Here is a 12,248-nt window from a genome sequence, read left to right on the forward strand (position 1 = left end):
CAAGAAAATGAATATATTCTAAAGAGATTTCTTAGAACACTTTCTAAAGTAAGTCTATAAAGTAGTATTTCCCAAAGGCTGGTTGTACAACAGAATCGCCACACAACTAAAAATAAATAAATAAATATTCTCTAGATTGACTGTAGCACCAGAAGCCCAGGATTTGTATTTTTTCCTCCTTAACCCCATAATTTAGATGCATGGTCAAGTTTAGAAAACTCTGAATTAGAGGATTTATTAAAATAAACCCAACGAACAAACCTTTATTAACTTCCTTCAATTCTCCAGTATACTGTGCTCCTTTTACTGCAGATTTCAAACTATATTCCTGAATGTTGAAGAGCTGAAAGCCCTCTAAAGCACTGAATCACACAACATTAAAAAAGAAAAAAGGAAAAAAAAAAAAAAAAAAGGTTTCTCACAAGGGAAAGAGCTGTATAACTAAACAGGCCAGTTCCCTGAAATAGAACCACAATCTCTCTCTAAACTATTTAAACAAAAATGCCTATTAAATTATTAGCATGTAATGTTTAGCATCTTTGTTTTAATTAAAGCAAAAAGCAACTCAAATCAGTTACGTGCTCAACAGCTTTTACTGCAGCTATAGTACTATTTAGCCATGCACATAGCTAAGTAACAGCGGTCTGGGAAGTGCAACCCATATGCTCTAATGAATAGATCTTCAGTTATTAAAACTCAGCTATAAGAAAAATGCCTCTACCTGATGGTGCACTGGATCCTGCTGTATTGCCATCATTCGAGGTTGAAACTGATCCATGTTTTGGTGCTGGGTATATGCTGGTTGCTGCATGCCATCTCCAGGAAATCCACTAAAAAAGATGAGTAGTCTTTTTACCCATTCGAAAACACATGAATCTTAGCCACATTTATACTACAGAAACTTAAAGAATGCTGTTCAGGAGTTATTAATAATCAACATTTTACTGAATCATATATTTGCCTATATTAACTTAAATACAGCATTTTTCCCAAAAGTCATTTTTTATTGTAAATCTAACAGGATCTCCTCTCCATTCAGAAGAAAACCCCAAATACCACAACTTAAAAAAAGAATTTTAAACGACTATATGAAAAATGATTTCGTTATTAAGTGTTACTTGCATTATGCCTTATAATGACTACCAAATCTCTATCTGCTGAGGAATCCAACGAAAGCAACTCACAAGGGTGCCTGTGGAGGAGAAGCAGTGGTCGCAGCAACAGAAGGTACAGCAGCAGCAGGTGCAGAGGGCGCAACAGCAGCAGCAGGTGCCGTGGTGGCGGTGGTGGCGGTGGCGGCGGCGGCGGCGGCGGCAGCAGCAGCATCTTCTTTCTTTGCTTCTTCCACAGCTTCCGGCTCATCATCGTAATCAAATCTATCAAGTAGCTTCTGGAATAGGTATGTATGTCAATATTCCATTTTAAAATTCAGACTGTGATTCACTGAACAAAAAACTTTATAAAAACAGATATTCACCACCATCTATAATCCCACAATGCTGTCATGTACAATTTCACCTTCCCACATGCCTCTTAGGACCCTAATTCATACACAATTTTTACACAAATGCCATTTTGAAAAGACACTTTAAAAAATTCTGTTTTTCTTCTCCAATTCTAAGTACAGTGTTTTCTTTTTGACTATTTTCTATATGATTTTATAACTAATTTAGTGATAGAAAGATTTTACTCAAACATTTATTTTCCTAGACTAAAAACTTTTGGAACTTTGCACACGTGAAAATGGGTACACGTTTTCAGTCGGCTTTGTAAAATGTACAAAAAGAAAGACCATCTTATCCAATCATTATAAATGCCTATAGAAAAATGTCCATATGCTGCTTGATCGAGAATATGAAGAAGAAAAAAGAGAATGGCACAGACAGGGCTGCAAAGTCTACCTGTGCACTTGCTTCTTTCTTAAAACTTCACAGCTCACCTTAGATTACCAGAAACTTTCATTAAAAAAAAACAAAAACAAAAAAATCAAAAAAACCAATCAGTGCACTTCACAGGATCACATGTCTAGAAAGAAGAGCCATTTAAAATATGGTTACATTTATTAGAAAAGAAGGAATGAAAGTAACACAACCACTACTGTGTTTTGGTAGATTATACACAATATTTCATCATCAAAAGAAGCATGCAATGTAGATATAGTTTCTTCTTCTTACAGACAAGGAAGGAGACTAAGGCTCGGGTAATTAAGAAACATAACCGAGACTGTACAGTTAATACATGTACAATTAGGCTGTGGACAATGGTCTTTTCTACCTCAAAGCCCTCAGTCTCTGGCATCCAACAAGGCAGTCATTTCTCTCAGGCTGTGCCCTTCCTGCTCATCGATTTCCAACCTCAAATTCCTAAATTTGTGTTGTTCTGTGATAGTTCTGCCTGGAAATTCTGGTTCTACTTTACTGGACAACAGATTTCTAAATTAGGAAAGGAAGTCCCCTTCTTGGACAACACTTCTGTTTCTTTCTTCATAATTCTAGGCCACGTTACTAAAAGTTCTTATTATAACCAAGCGATCTAACATGGCCCAGGCACCTTGCTGCTTTACGCACATTAGCTTACTTAACCCTCATGGCAATAAAAAAATATAGGTACTACCATAGCTCTTTTACATTGGTACACAATGAATACTGTAACTCAACATCAAGACAGAGTCAATGACAGGAGCCAAAATTAAAACTTGGGTCTAAACTGTCTACAAAAAACCCCACAAAGTCTATGATCTTTGCAGTTTATCGCATATAGACACGTTCCTTAAAGTTTTACGATTTATACCTATTGCTTTGGGAGAAGATTTGAAGCAATTAAAAAATTAAACTGAGATCTCTACTATCTAAAAAGACATTTCTGTTGCTTTTTAGGAAACTGAAGATCTATGAAGCAGCCAAAATAGAAAAACTGTTCCCAGTCAGCTGTTTGACTAGCTTAAAATAGACCTTTATAGTCAAAGGAAAAGCACAGAATTCCTTTTTCTAAACTTAATGTAACTAACAAACGTTGGCCAACCCACTTAAGATAAAACACTAGAGGATTAGTTGCAATTCAAATTAACAACAAAATAAGCATGTCAGTAGCACTGCTATTACTCAACATTTCTTTTTTGGAAGTCCTAGCCACCAGAACAGTAAGAAAAGAAGAAGAAACAGGCCTAGATGTTGAATGGGAAAAGTCAAATTTAGTAGCCTAGAAAATCTAAGAGAACAACTAGAAAACTAAGCTTCTAATACCATGATAATTTACAACAGAAAATAAAAATCAGTAGTTCTCCTGTATGGCATCATTAACTAAACAAAAGTGTTATGAAACACTAAACATGAAAAATGAGTAAACATCTGAGAATAAATGACACAAGAAATGTATAAGACATATTAAAAATCTAATACATTGAGATTCTGTATAAGAAATTATCAGTACTTCTTAAATTAACCTATAAATTCATAAAAATTTATGCTAAAGTTCATCTGGTAAAGTATCCTGTGATGATCAATTATATGTGTCAACTTGGCCAGGTTATGGTGCCCAGTTGTTTGGTCAAAGATTAATAAAGATGTTGTTGTGAAGGTATTTTAAAAATGTGATTAACAGGGAATTCCCTGGCGGTCCAATGGTTGGGACCCTGCACTTTCACTGCCATGGGCCCAGGTTCAATCCCTGGTCGGGGATCCCCGCAAGCCACATGTGCGTGGCCAAAAACAAACAAACAAAACAAAACAAAGAAAACACTGGGAATTCCCTGGCAGTCCAGTGGTTAGGACTCCGTGTCCTCAGGGCCCAGGTTCGATCCCTGGTTGGGTACTAAGGTCCCATAAGCTGCATGGTGCAGCAAGGGAAAAGAAACTGACTAACATTTAAATTAGTAGACTATGAATAAAGAAATACACTCCATAATGTGGGTGTGCCTCAACCAATCAAAGGCCTTAAGAGCAAGGACTTAGGTTTAGGTTTCCCAAAGAAGGCATTCTCAAGACAGCAACATGAAAACCTTGCCTTGCAGAATTCAGACTCATGACTGCAGCATTAACTCTTACCTGAATTTCCAGCCTGCCACTCCGACCTACAAATTTCAAATTTGCCAGCCTCAACAACTGTGTGAGCCAATTCCTTAAAGAAAATCCCTCCCTTTCTCCCCTTTGTGTGTCTGTGTGTATAACTGGTTCTGCTTCTCTGGAGAAGCCTAACACATATGCCCAAGAATAGCCAAAGAATGCCTGAAAAAGAGTAAGGGCAGAGAACACATCTAGAAATGAAATACAAGTTGCAAGTGTTTAAACTGTTATGTTGCAGAAATAAACAAAGATATTAGTGGGACAGAACAGTGTCCAGTGACAGACACAGAAACAAATGGGAATTAAACGTATGACAAAAATTGTGAGACTTGGCTATTTCCAAAACATAAAGATTTAACTATCTTGAACCACATTCTAAAATAGGTTCTCGATAGATTGAGACAAACATGAAAAGCAAAAATATAAAACTACTAGAAGAAAGAGAATTTTTAATACAAGTTCAGAGAGTTTTCCTAATCACAACACAACACAGAAGACTAAAAAACAAAACCACAATACATAACAATTTATGTTCACATATGGATGGGAACATACACAAATCTGTTCAAAGCAGAGTGGAACTGATTTCCCTTTTTACTTTAGAACTTTCTGTATTATTTGCATTTTTTTTCCCTAAAAGCATGTATTTCTTTTGTACTCAAAAATTTTATCCAGCCTTCTTTTAATAAGTAGTCATTCATAAATCACTAAGATAGAATAACAAGCAGTAATTACCATATGGATTCTTAATTTGGACTACCAGCAATAAAGTTATTGTATCTTAGAATGTTAGAAAGAATCAAAAATTTTAGAGATGATTAAACTAAAAGATACTTCGTTCTAGGATTTTCAAACTTTTGTGGTTTTTGCACTGCAACTTGTAAAATGAGATGAAATTGTATATAGTCATAAATCCAGTAAATAGACATGACATAAACAGACAAGAGTGGAGTTGTCTGGGCTAACATTTCAACAGGAAGCTCTAAGCTGTGCATATTCAGCACACCTATATCCTTAGTGGCAGCTCCTTAAACATAACGAAGGCCCAACAGAGAAGTTGGGAAGACACTCAACCAAACCAAACCCTCATATTATAGATACGGTAACTAATGTTTTTAACAGCAGAAAAGAGAAAGCAACTTAAATGTCTATCAATAGGGGAATGGTTAAATTGTGATGTGTCCATGTAATGGAATACTCCTAATAAGCACTCAGTAAATGTGTAGATTTACATCTATTTACCTTAACAACAACAAAGAGACAAGAGGATTAAGATCAAAACAAGCAAGTTAGAAACAGTGTGTATGTATATATATGTGTATATATATACTAAAAACACACACATATTTTTATATATGCACACACATATATAATGACTAAAAAAGAAAAGCATATATCCAGGAAATCAATTCTGAAAAGATATACAGCAAAATGTTACAGTAGTTACCTTCACGTATGGGGGTTAATGGTGAATGTTCCCCTGTTTACTTTCCTTTACACTGTTTACTTTTCCTTTATATTGAAAATGTGCAATGAGTATATATTAGATTTTTAACCAGGAATAATAATCAATGTTTTGATGTCGAGGGGGAAAATCCCTCAAATCACAAAACAACAAAATGAACAAGCCAGAGAAGCTAGAGAAGGGGTAACTTCCACATTCCAAGTTGAGTGATGTAAACAATGGGGTGGGTTATGTGAGAGAAGCATACCTTGTCAAATGCAGTTTTTTGTTCAGGTTGGGGGAAAGCAGCTTTTTGTTCAGGTGGTTGTGTAGGAGCTGTCTTTAACTGAGCTGTGATAGCCTGAACCTGAGCCATCACAGCATTGTCAATGGCGGGAGACTGTGGTTTTGGAGGCTGTTGAAAAGTCTGAAGGATCTGCTGAAGCTTAAAGAATGGGAAGACTGATAAACCACATAATAAAGTATAATCACAGTATCAAAAGTTAATTTACTAAAAAAAAACCTTAATGGTGACTCAAAATAGCATAGGCACAGAGTAAACTGGAAAGGAACCAACCTTTTAATAACGGTTAAGTTTATTGTGAATGAATGTTATCAGGGATATAAGATGTGTCACTTAAGTTTAAAAATGTATGCTGATACCCCAACAGTAGAAAATGATGGTCAGAGAAAAGAGAAAATACACTGAATTGTGAACAAGGTAAATATGTTTTCTAAAAAAGTGTAAAAAAAATCATCTCCACCAATCCAAATAATTTTGAAATCAACTGGAAATGCTAGAACTGTGAGCAACAATACCACCGCTCAGCAGTTCCGCAGTTCTCTCCAAAGGGGTACTGCTATTTCTCAGTGTGCTGTTCCCTTGTTTTTCACCTTTCCCACATTTCCCCTATTATCCCTATGTAGTATCCCTTCCCTTCCTAGTAAAGGCCTTTCTAGTTGAAAAGTAGAAATATTTCCGCCCCACAATGTGCTCATTAACTAGGAATGAAAAATAAGAACTGACAACAGTACCTAACTGCAAACAATTTAATCTTTGGATAGGCAGTTTACCTGTTGACCTTGAGTTGTCTGAAACAGTTGGGCCACAGCAGCAAAAGCATCAGAGCTGGGCAACTGTGGTACAGTTGGTATGGAGTTTGTAGTGGCTTGTGAGGGTTCAGAAGAAACTTTAACAGGAGGTGGAGGTGAACCTAATAAAGAAAAGATCATTAAGCCCTCAGTAAACTTTAACTCATAAATATTCCTTTTAATCTCCATTAAGCTTCTTTACTAAAATAATACTCCATTTAGTTTAACATACAGTAAAAAATACAGATTATGGTAATACAGCCTATACTGTAACAAGCACTGAATACTTTTATTAGAAATAAGAATTATGGGAAGAAAACTATACCTTCCAAGATGTAAACTCAAGTTTCCTTCTTATAGAAAACTTCCATCACTATAAATAGACTCCAAACACTTCATGCACAAAAAATTATACCATTTTCTAAGCTCACAGATACACCTGCCATACCTTCATTATTAGTAACATTTTCTGTTACTGGGGCGGCATTACTGGTTCCTGCTGCCATGTCCAAAAGCGGTTGAATAATTTCAATTTTGAATACTCCATTTTTTTGCCAAAGGTTCAGCACACGAACTATTTTACTCTGTTATGTGTGAGAAAACATGAATATACGATAAATATTTGCATAAATAATTTATTATACCTCTTACAAAAAGAGGATGAAAAAAAAAAACACCCCAGGCTAATATTTCCATGCTATATCTGTTTCATAAACAGAAAAAAAATCTATCATCAGAATTACAACCTGGTTAAATTACACTAACTGACCTTTCTTCAGTAGTGCAATCTAGAGTAAGAAACAGAGGGGGGAAAGAAAGAGAAAAGAAATATAACCTAGAGAATCAAAAGAAATGCATTATAATACTTAAAAATGTATCTGAAGTTTCCATTATATTTTACTTATGATTACAAAGAAACAAAAAAACAACCAGTTATCTTAGAGAAGTGAAGAATTTTCCAGGATGACTATAACAGTTAAAATATTTAAGACAATTGTTGGCCTGTAATTGTTAGGTAAATTGTTTTGTGGACTAGTAAACATGAAGGAGATCCAGAGAAAACGTGTTATTCATGGTTGTAACGCTTATTTCTACTCAAGGAATGATCTTCTTTTCTCTTGTATACTTTCCCCCACAAGAGCATTCCTTCAAGAATATAAATACAGAATTCATAACACTCAAATTTATATGCCGTTTATTGTAGTCTCCAGTCTTCATTATTCTGAGTTTACCAGTGCATTTCTCCCACCTATTGGAATGTAGTTTTCTGTCTATAATGTTTTTCTATCTTTTTATAGTACATAGTAAAACCAGCTATAAATGTGAGGAATTAAATACTGTAGTCTGATTGCTAATGAATACCATTTACGCTCTAGCAGCTCTATATGCTGGGGAAAGCCATCAATTATTGGTCCCTTCCTTTTGGAATACGCAACAATCTGAGATAAGCATTGCTCTCCTCTACTTGCAGAATTTCTTTACCATTCAACCACAAGAAATCTTTCCAACAATGTCTTCTTAAAGCAAGATTGTGTTCCTTTTATATTTCAACAATACAACATTCCTGAAAGACTTCCTAAGAAAATAGATATGACTACTATAGAAAAAACTGGGTTTTGTTTCAAGTTTATGATTATCTTTCTAGTAATACAGTAGGCTTTAAATATCTAATATACATTTAAATAGATTTAAGTAGAAACAAAAACAAGAATACAAACTTAATTTAAAAATTATAAACTATACCTTATCTTCAGATGGACAAAGATACAAATATTGGAATGTGGCAGTTATGTTTTTAGAGAATCTTGGCCCAAAAACATCTTTATCAGTTCCAAACTGATGACGAGACTGTCTCACAATTGAGTCGATTACATATAATCCCGGAACCTTGTATTCTGGTTTACACTACAAAGATTAAAGATGTAAATTCAATACAGGAAAAGCAAATCACAATTTGACACCCATTAATCTCACTTTTATGAAACTATGTATCCAAGAATTACTTCTACTTAGAAACTACTTGAATGTTTAGTTCTCACTGGCTAGCTTGTCAAATTTCCCACGGGTCTGTACAGAACTGCCATTCTCTTGATACTTCAGACCCCCAATATTTTACTTTTCTCTGATCCCTCTGTCTCCCCACGCACAACTTCCCCAAATCAACATTACTTTACCAATCCCTAAGCCACCTCCATACAAATCCACTTATTATGGATAAATCTCTGCTGTAATTCATCCTGCTCAAAAAAATAATTTTTACCTTTTAAAATTATCAAGGAGATCATTTTAACAACATATCAATTTCAATTCTATTAAAGTACAGTACCAGAGAAACAAAAACTAAAAGGAGAGGTCATTTTTCGCCTTTCAAATTGACAAGGTAAAATGAATAGACAGACACCTGCACACATTTCTGGTGGTACAACCTTTATGAAAGATGATTTAGCAATAAAAGTAAAGCCCTTATTTGATCCATCAAGTCTATTTCTAGAAATTTATCCTAAGGAAAACAATTAAGATGCCTCTGAATTTTTTCCACAAGGCTAGCCACTGAAGTGAAATGTCTAGTAATAGGGAATTGGCTCAGTAAATCGTGAAAAACAATCATATGTTAGAATACTTTGTAGATGTTTATAATAAACTCCGTGGGAAAAGCAGGTTATCCATCAGCCTATGTCTCCATTTTCCTTTTATAAATGTACATGTACATACTAAAACATGAGTAAATATTCATCATAACTGGGGTGGTGGCATATAGGTAATTTTATTTTTTTTTCCGTTTTATTTACTGGTACTTTGACTTGCTACTATAAAAACCTCTATTGACTATACTTTTTGGTCTGGTGGAGCTCTAACTCCTACCTCTCAGCCAGTATTAAGTGGCCATGGACCAGAGACACTTCCACACACATGTATTAGTGTGTACTACATGGCACAGCTCCAGGTTGGGGGAGAAGACAAGGATGTCTAAGTAAGCCTCTGTTCTCAGTCTTTTACTGAGAAAGACGTGTGCTAATCACACCATGTAACTGTAGAAGTGAAAAACTGTTTAATTATGATGGGAGCAGGGGCAAGCTGGAAAAACTCTACGAAGTGATTTCATTTGAAGTACTCCAAGAGGAGTTACATGTCAAGAGAGTGGAGAGGGCAAAGGGGAGAGGAGGCACATCAGGCTCAAGGAGGAGTCCTGTTCAGCAGAGAAGAGACTGTTGTTGACTCCTACCTCAGAGTAAGTGCTCAATCAACAGTACTGCTATAAATTTTTGTTTTGTTAGGAAAAAACAAAAAAAACCTCTAGTGATTAAAAAGAACTTCTAGTGACAACTTTTCTGTAGAGTGGCTTCAGAAGCAATTATCCAAATTACAATTTACAAAGTAAATTACAAATACTAATCACAACTAAAATGAGGTAATAAATAAATGGATAATTACCTTTTTGATGAACTTCTCTACTATTTGAACTACATGCTTATAAAGCTGAAAAGAATGAAAAGAAAATCATTATCCAGTTTACATACTGATACATTTCCTGTAATTAGAAAATACTTAAAAATCTTGAAATTTGCACAATTTGAATTAATTCCCAAGATAATACTGAAAAAAACATGGGAAATAATCCATAGTCAACCCGTAGTCAACAACTGAAAAAATCTTAACAAATCATAAAGAAACTACAAACTAAAACAGAAAACTACAAAAATTCCCCCAAACACAAGGTCCTTTTCTTAGATTTTTAATCAGTAAATCTTCATAAAGTAGTTTATCAAGGAACTTTATGAGAGGGATAAGAACAGTGGAACTGGAACTAAATAATGCAGTTTTTAAAGAGACTCATTTATTTAAGGTGTGACTGGGTAAGACATTTAATTTCATGAAGTCCAAGGTTTTTAAATAAAAATGAAGCTAATACTCCACTGATTTATGATAAGAATTAAATGAAAACAAAACAAAACAAAAACCCTCTGCCATTCTACTCTCTACTTCAATGAGTTCAACTTTTTTTAGCACCACACACAAAAAAGGCAATTATGTGAGGTGATGGACGTGTCAATTGGCTTAATTGAGGTAATCATTTCACAATGTACACGTGTATCAAATCGTGTTCTGTTACATGATATTACTGAATCTGTCCATTATACCTCAGTAAAGCTAAAAAATATAAAGGGGAAATACTAACAACAAAACAGGTTTTGAAATAATACGTTACAATGTAGATGCACCATACTGTATTATTATGTACTTTCAGCAAAACCTGGTTAGTGTTCTTCGATTCAGGCCTGAACTAATTCACAAGATGAATTCTCACATTTAACAATAACATTTTCAAAATTTCAAAAACATTTTCCAAATTAAATATATTTCTTTTACTCTTACCTTAATAGCTTTAATAGCAGCTTTCGTGATGAGAATCATCTTGGCTCGAGAGATGGGAGGTTTCATATCCATAAGTGAAAAGAGCTTAAAAAACAGAAAAAGAGGAAAAAAATGGTTTAATTACAAGTAAAATTAGAGGTTAATCCTTCAGTTCTACAAATATATTTGTAATATATTAACTAAAAGAATAATAAACTTTTGGAACTAAGTTTAATAATTCGTCTAGCAAAGAAAAACAAGAGCTTTCCTACATACTGGCATCACCACTTCGAAAATACAATGGGAAAAAATCATATTAAAAGTAGCAAAAAAGGGGGAAAAAGGTAAAATATTTATAAAATCTGTAACAGAAAAAATTACAAAACTTTACTGGAGAACTCAAAAATGATTTGAATGGAAACAAACACACCATGTTCCTGTACTGAAAACAGCAATACTGTGACTCAATATTTAATATTTCATTCCAAACCTCATTGAGATTTTGGAGAACTTCAAATAATTCTAACGTTCATTTGGAGAAACACATGTATTACATCAGGCAAGAAATTTAACATGCCATTATAAAGCTTGAATTCACAATTTCTTGATTTAGTCAGGAATAAAAATGACACCATATTTAACAAATCTCACTACAGTAAATCCAACAATCAGGTGCTCACAGGAGACTTAACCACACATGCATACTCCTTCCCCCTAAAGTTTAAATCCAACCAAGATATAATGACAGCCCATAGAGGGTTACAAAGATAAAAGACATTAAGCTTATATCTAGTTTCTTAAATTCTTGTTTTTGTTTTGTTTTAATCATAGACACACACATACTCTTCTAAAAATACATCTTGAAGTAAGTTTCAGGGCTTCCTGAGCATTATCAACCTTATATGAACCATGTTTCCATTTCTTTCTAATTAATGTTGGTATTTCAAGTATGGAACCCCTAAGACATAGACCATCTTTACTAGACCACTACTAAGAGGCTACCCTAAAGAACAAAAGTCTCCTTTCCCAGAATAAATAGCTCTACCTGGCAACATACCTTAAATTCCCTGGCAACAGAATTTTCACAGCTTTTCAAAACTACAGACACAATGGACTACAGACAACGGTAACAGTAATTTTTAGAAAAAGTATGCAATGAAAGATATAATCAATATAAGAACCAGGGCTGGGCTTCCCTGGTGGCACAGTGGTTGAGAATCTGCCTGCCAATGCAGGGGACACGGGTTCGAGCCCTGGTCTGGGAAGATCCCACATGCCGTGGAGCAACTAGGCCCGTG

At 34.7% G+C, this 12,248-nt stretch overlaps 1 protein-coding gene across 4 annotated transcripts in view; it reads right to left on the minus strand.

The window, feature by feature from the left end:
• The window catches only part of SCAF4 (SR-related CTD associated factor 4), a 59,873-nt gene that overhangs the window by 26,683 nt on the left and 20,942 nt on the right, over nt 1-12,248 (minus strand). For 2 of the 4 annotated variants that reach the window (XM_057545023.1, XM_057545020.1), the window contains exons 2-9: nt 10,972-11,055; nt 10,030-10,074; nt 8,341-8,502; nt 7,046-7,181; nt 6,580-6,719; nt 5,774-5,950; nt 1,185-1,390; nt 722-830 (exon numbers count right to left, since the gene is read on the minus strand). In XM_057545023.1, the coding sequence (XP_057401006.1) occupies nt 722-830; nt 1,185-1,390; nt 5,774-5,950; nt 6,580-6,719; nt 7,046-7,181; nt 8,341-8,502; nt 10,030-10,074; nt 10,972-11,055 (1,059 nt within the window). The remainder of the gene's footprint in view (nt 1-721; nt 831-1,184; nt 1,391-5,773; nt 5,951-6,579; nt 6,720-7,045; nt 7,182-8,340; nt 8,503-10,029; nt 10,075-10,971; nt 11,056-12,248) is intronic. The other 2 variants (XM_057545022.1, XM_057545021.1) reach the window with 2 other exon arrangements.

This window comes from Balaenoptera acutorostrata, chromosome 4, assembly GCF_949987535.1.
Source record: "Balaenoptera acutorostrata chromosome 4, mBalAcu1.1, whole genome shotgun sequence".
NCBI classification, from domain to species: domain Eukaryota; kingdom Metazoa; phylum Chordata; class Mammalia; order Artiodactyla; family Balaenopteridae; genus Balaenoptera; species Balaenoptera acutorostrata.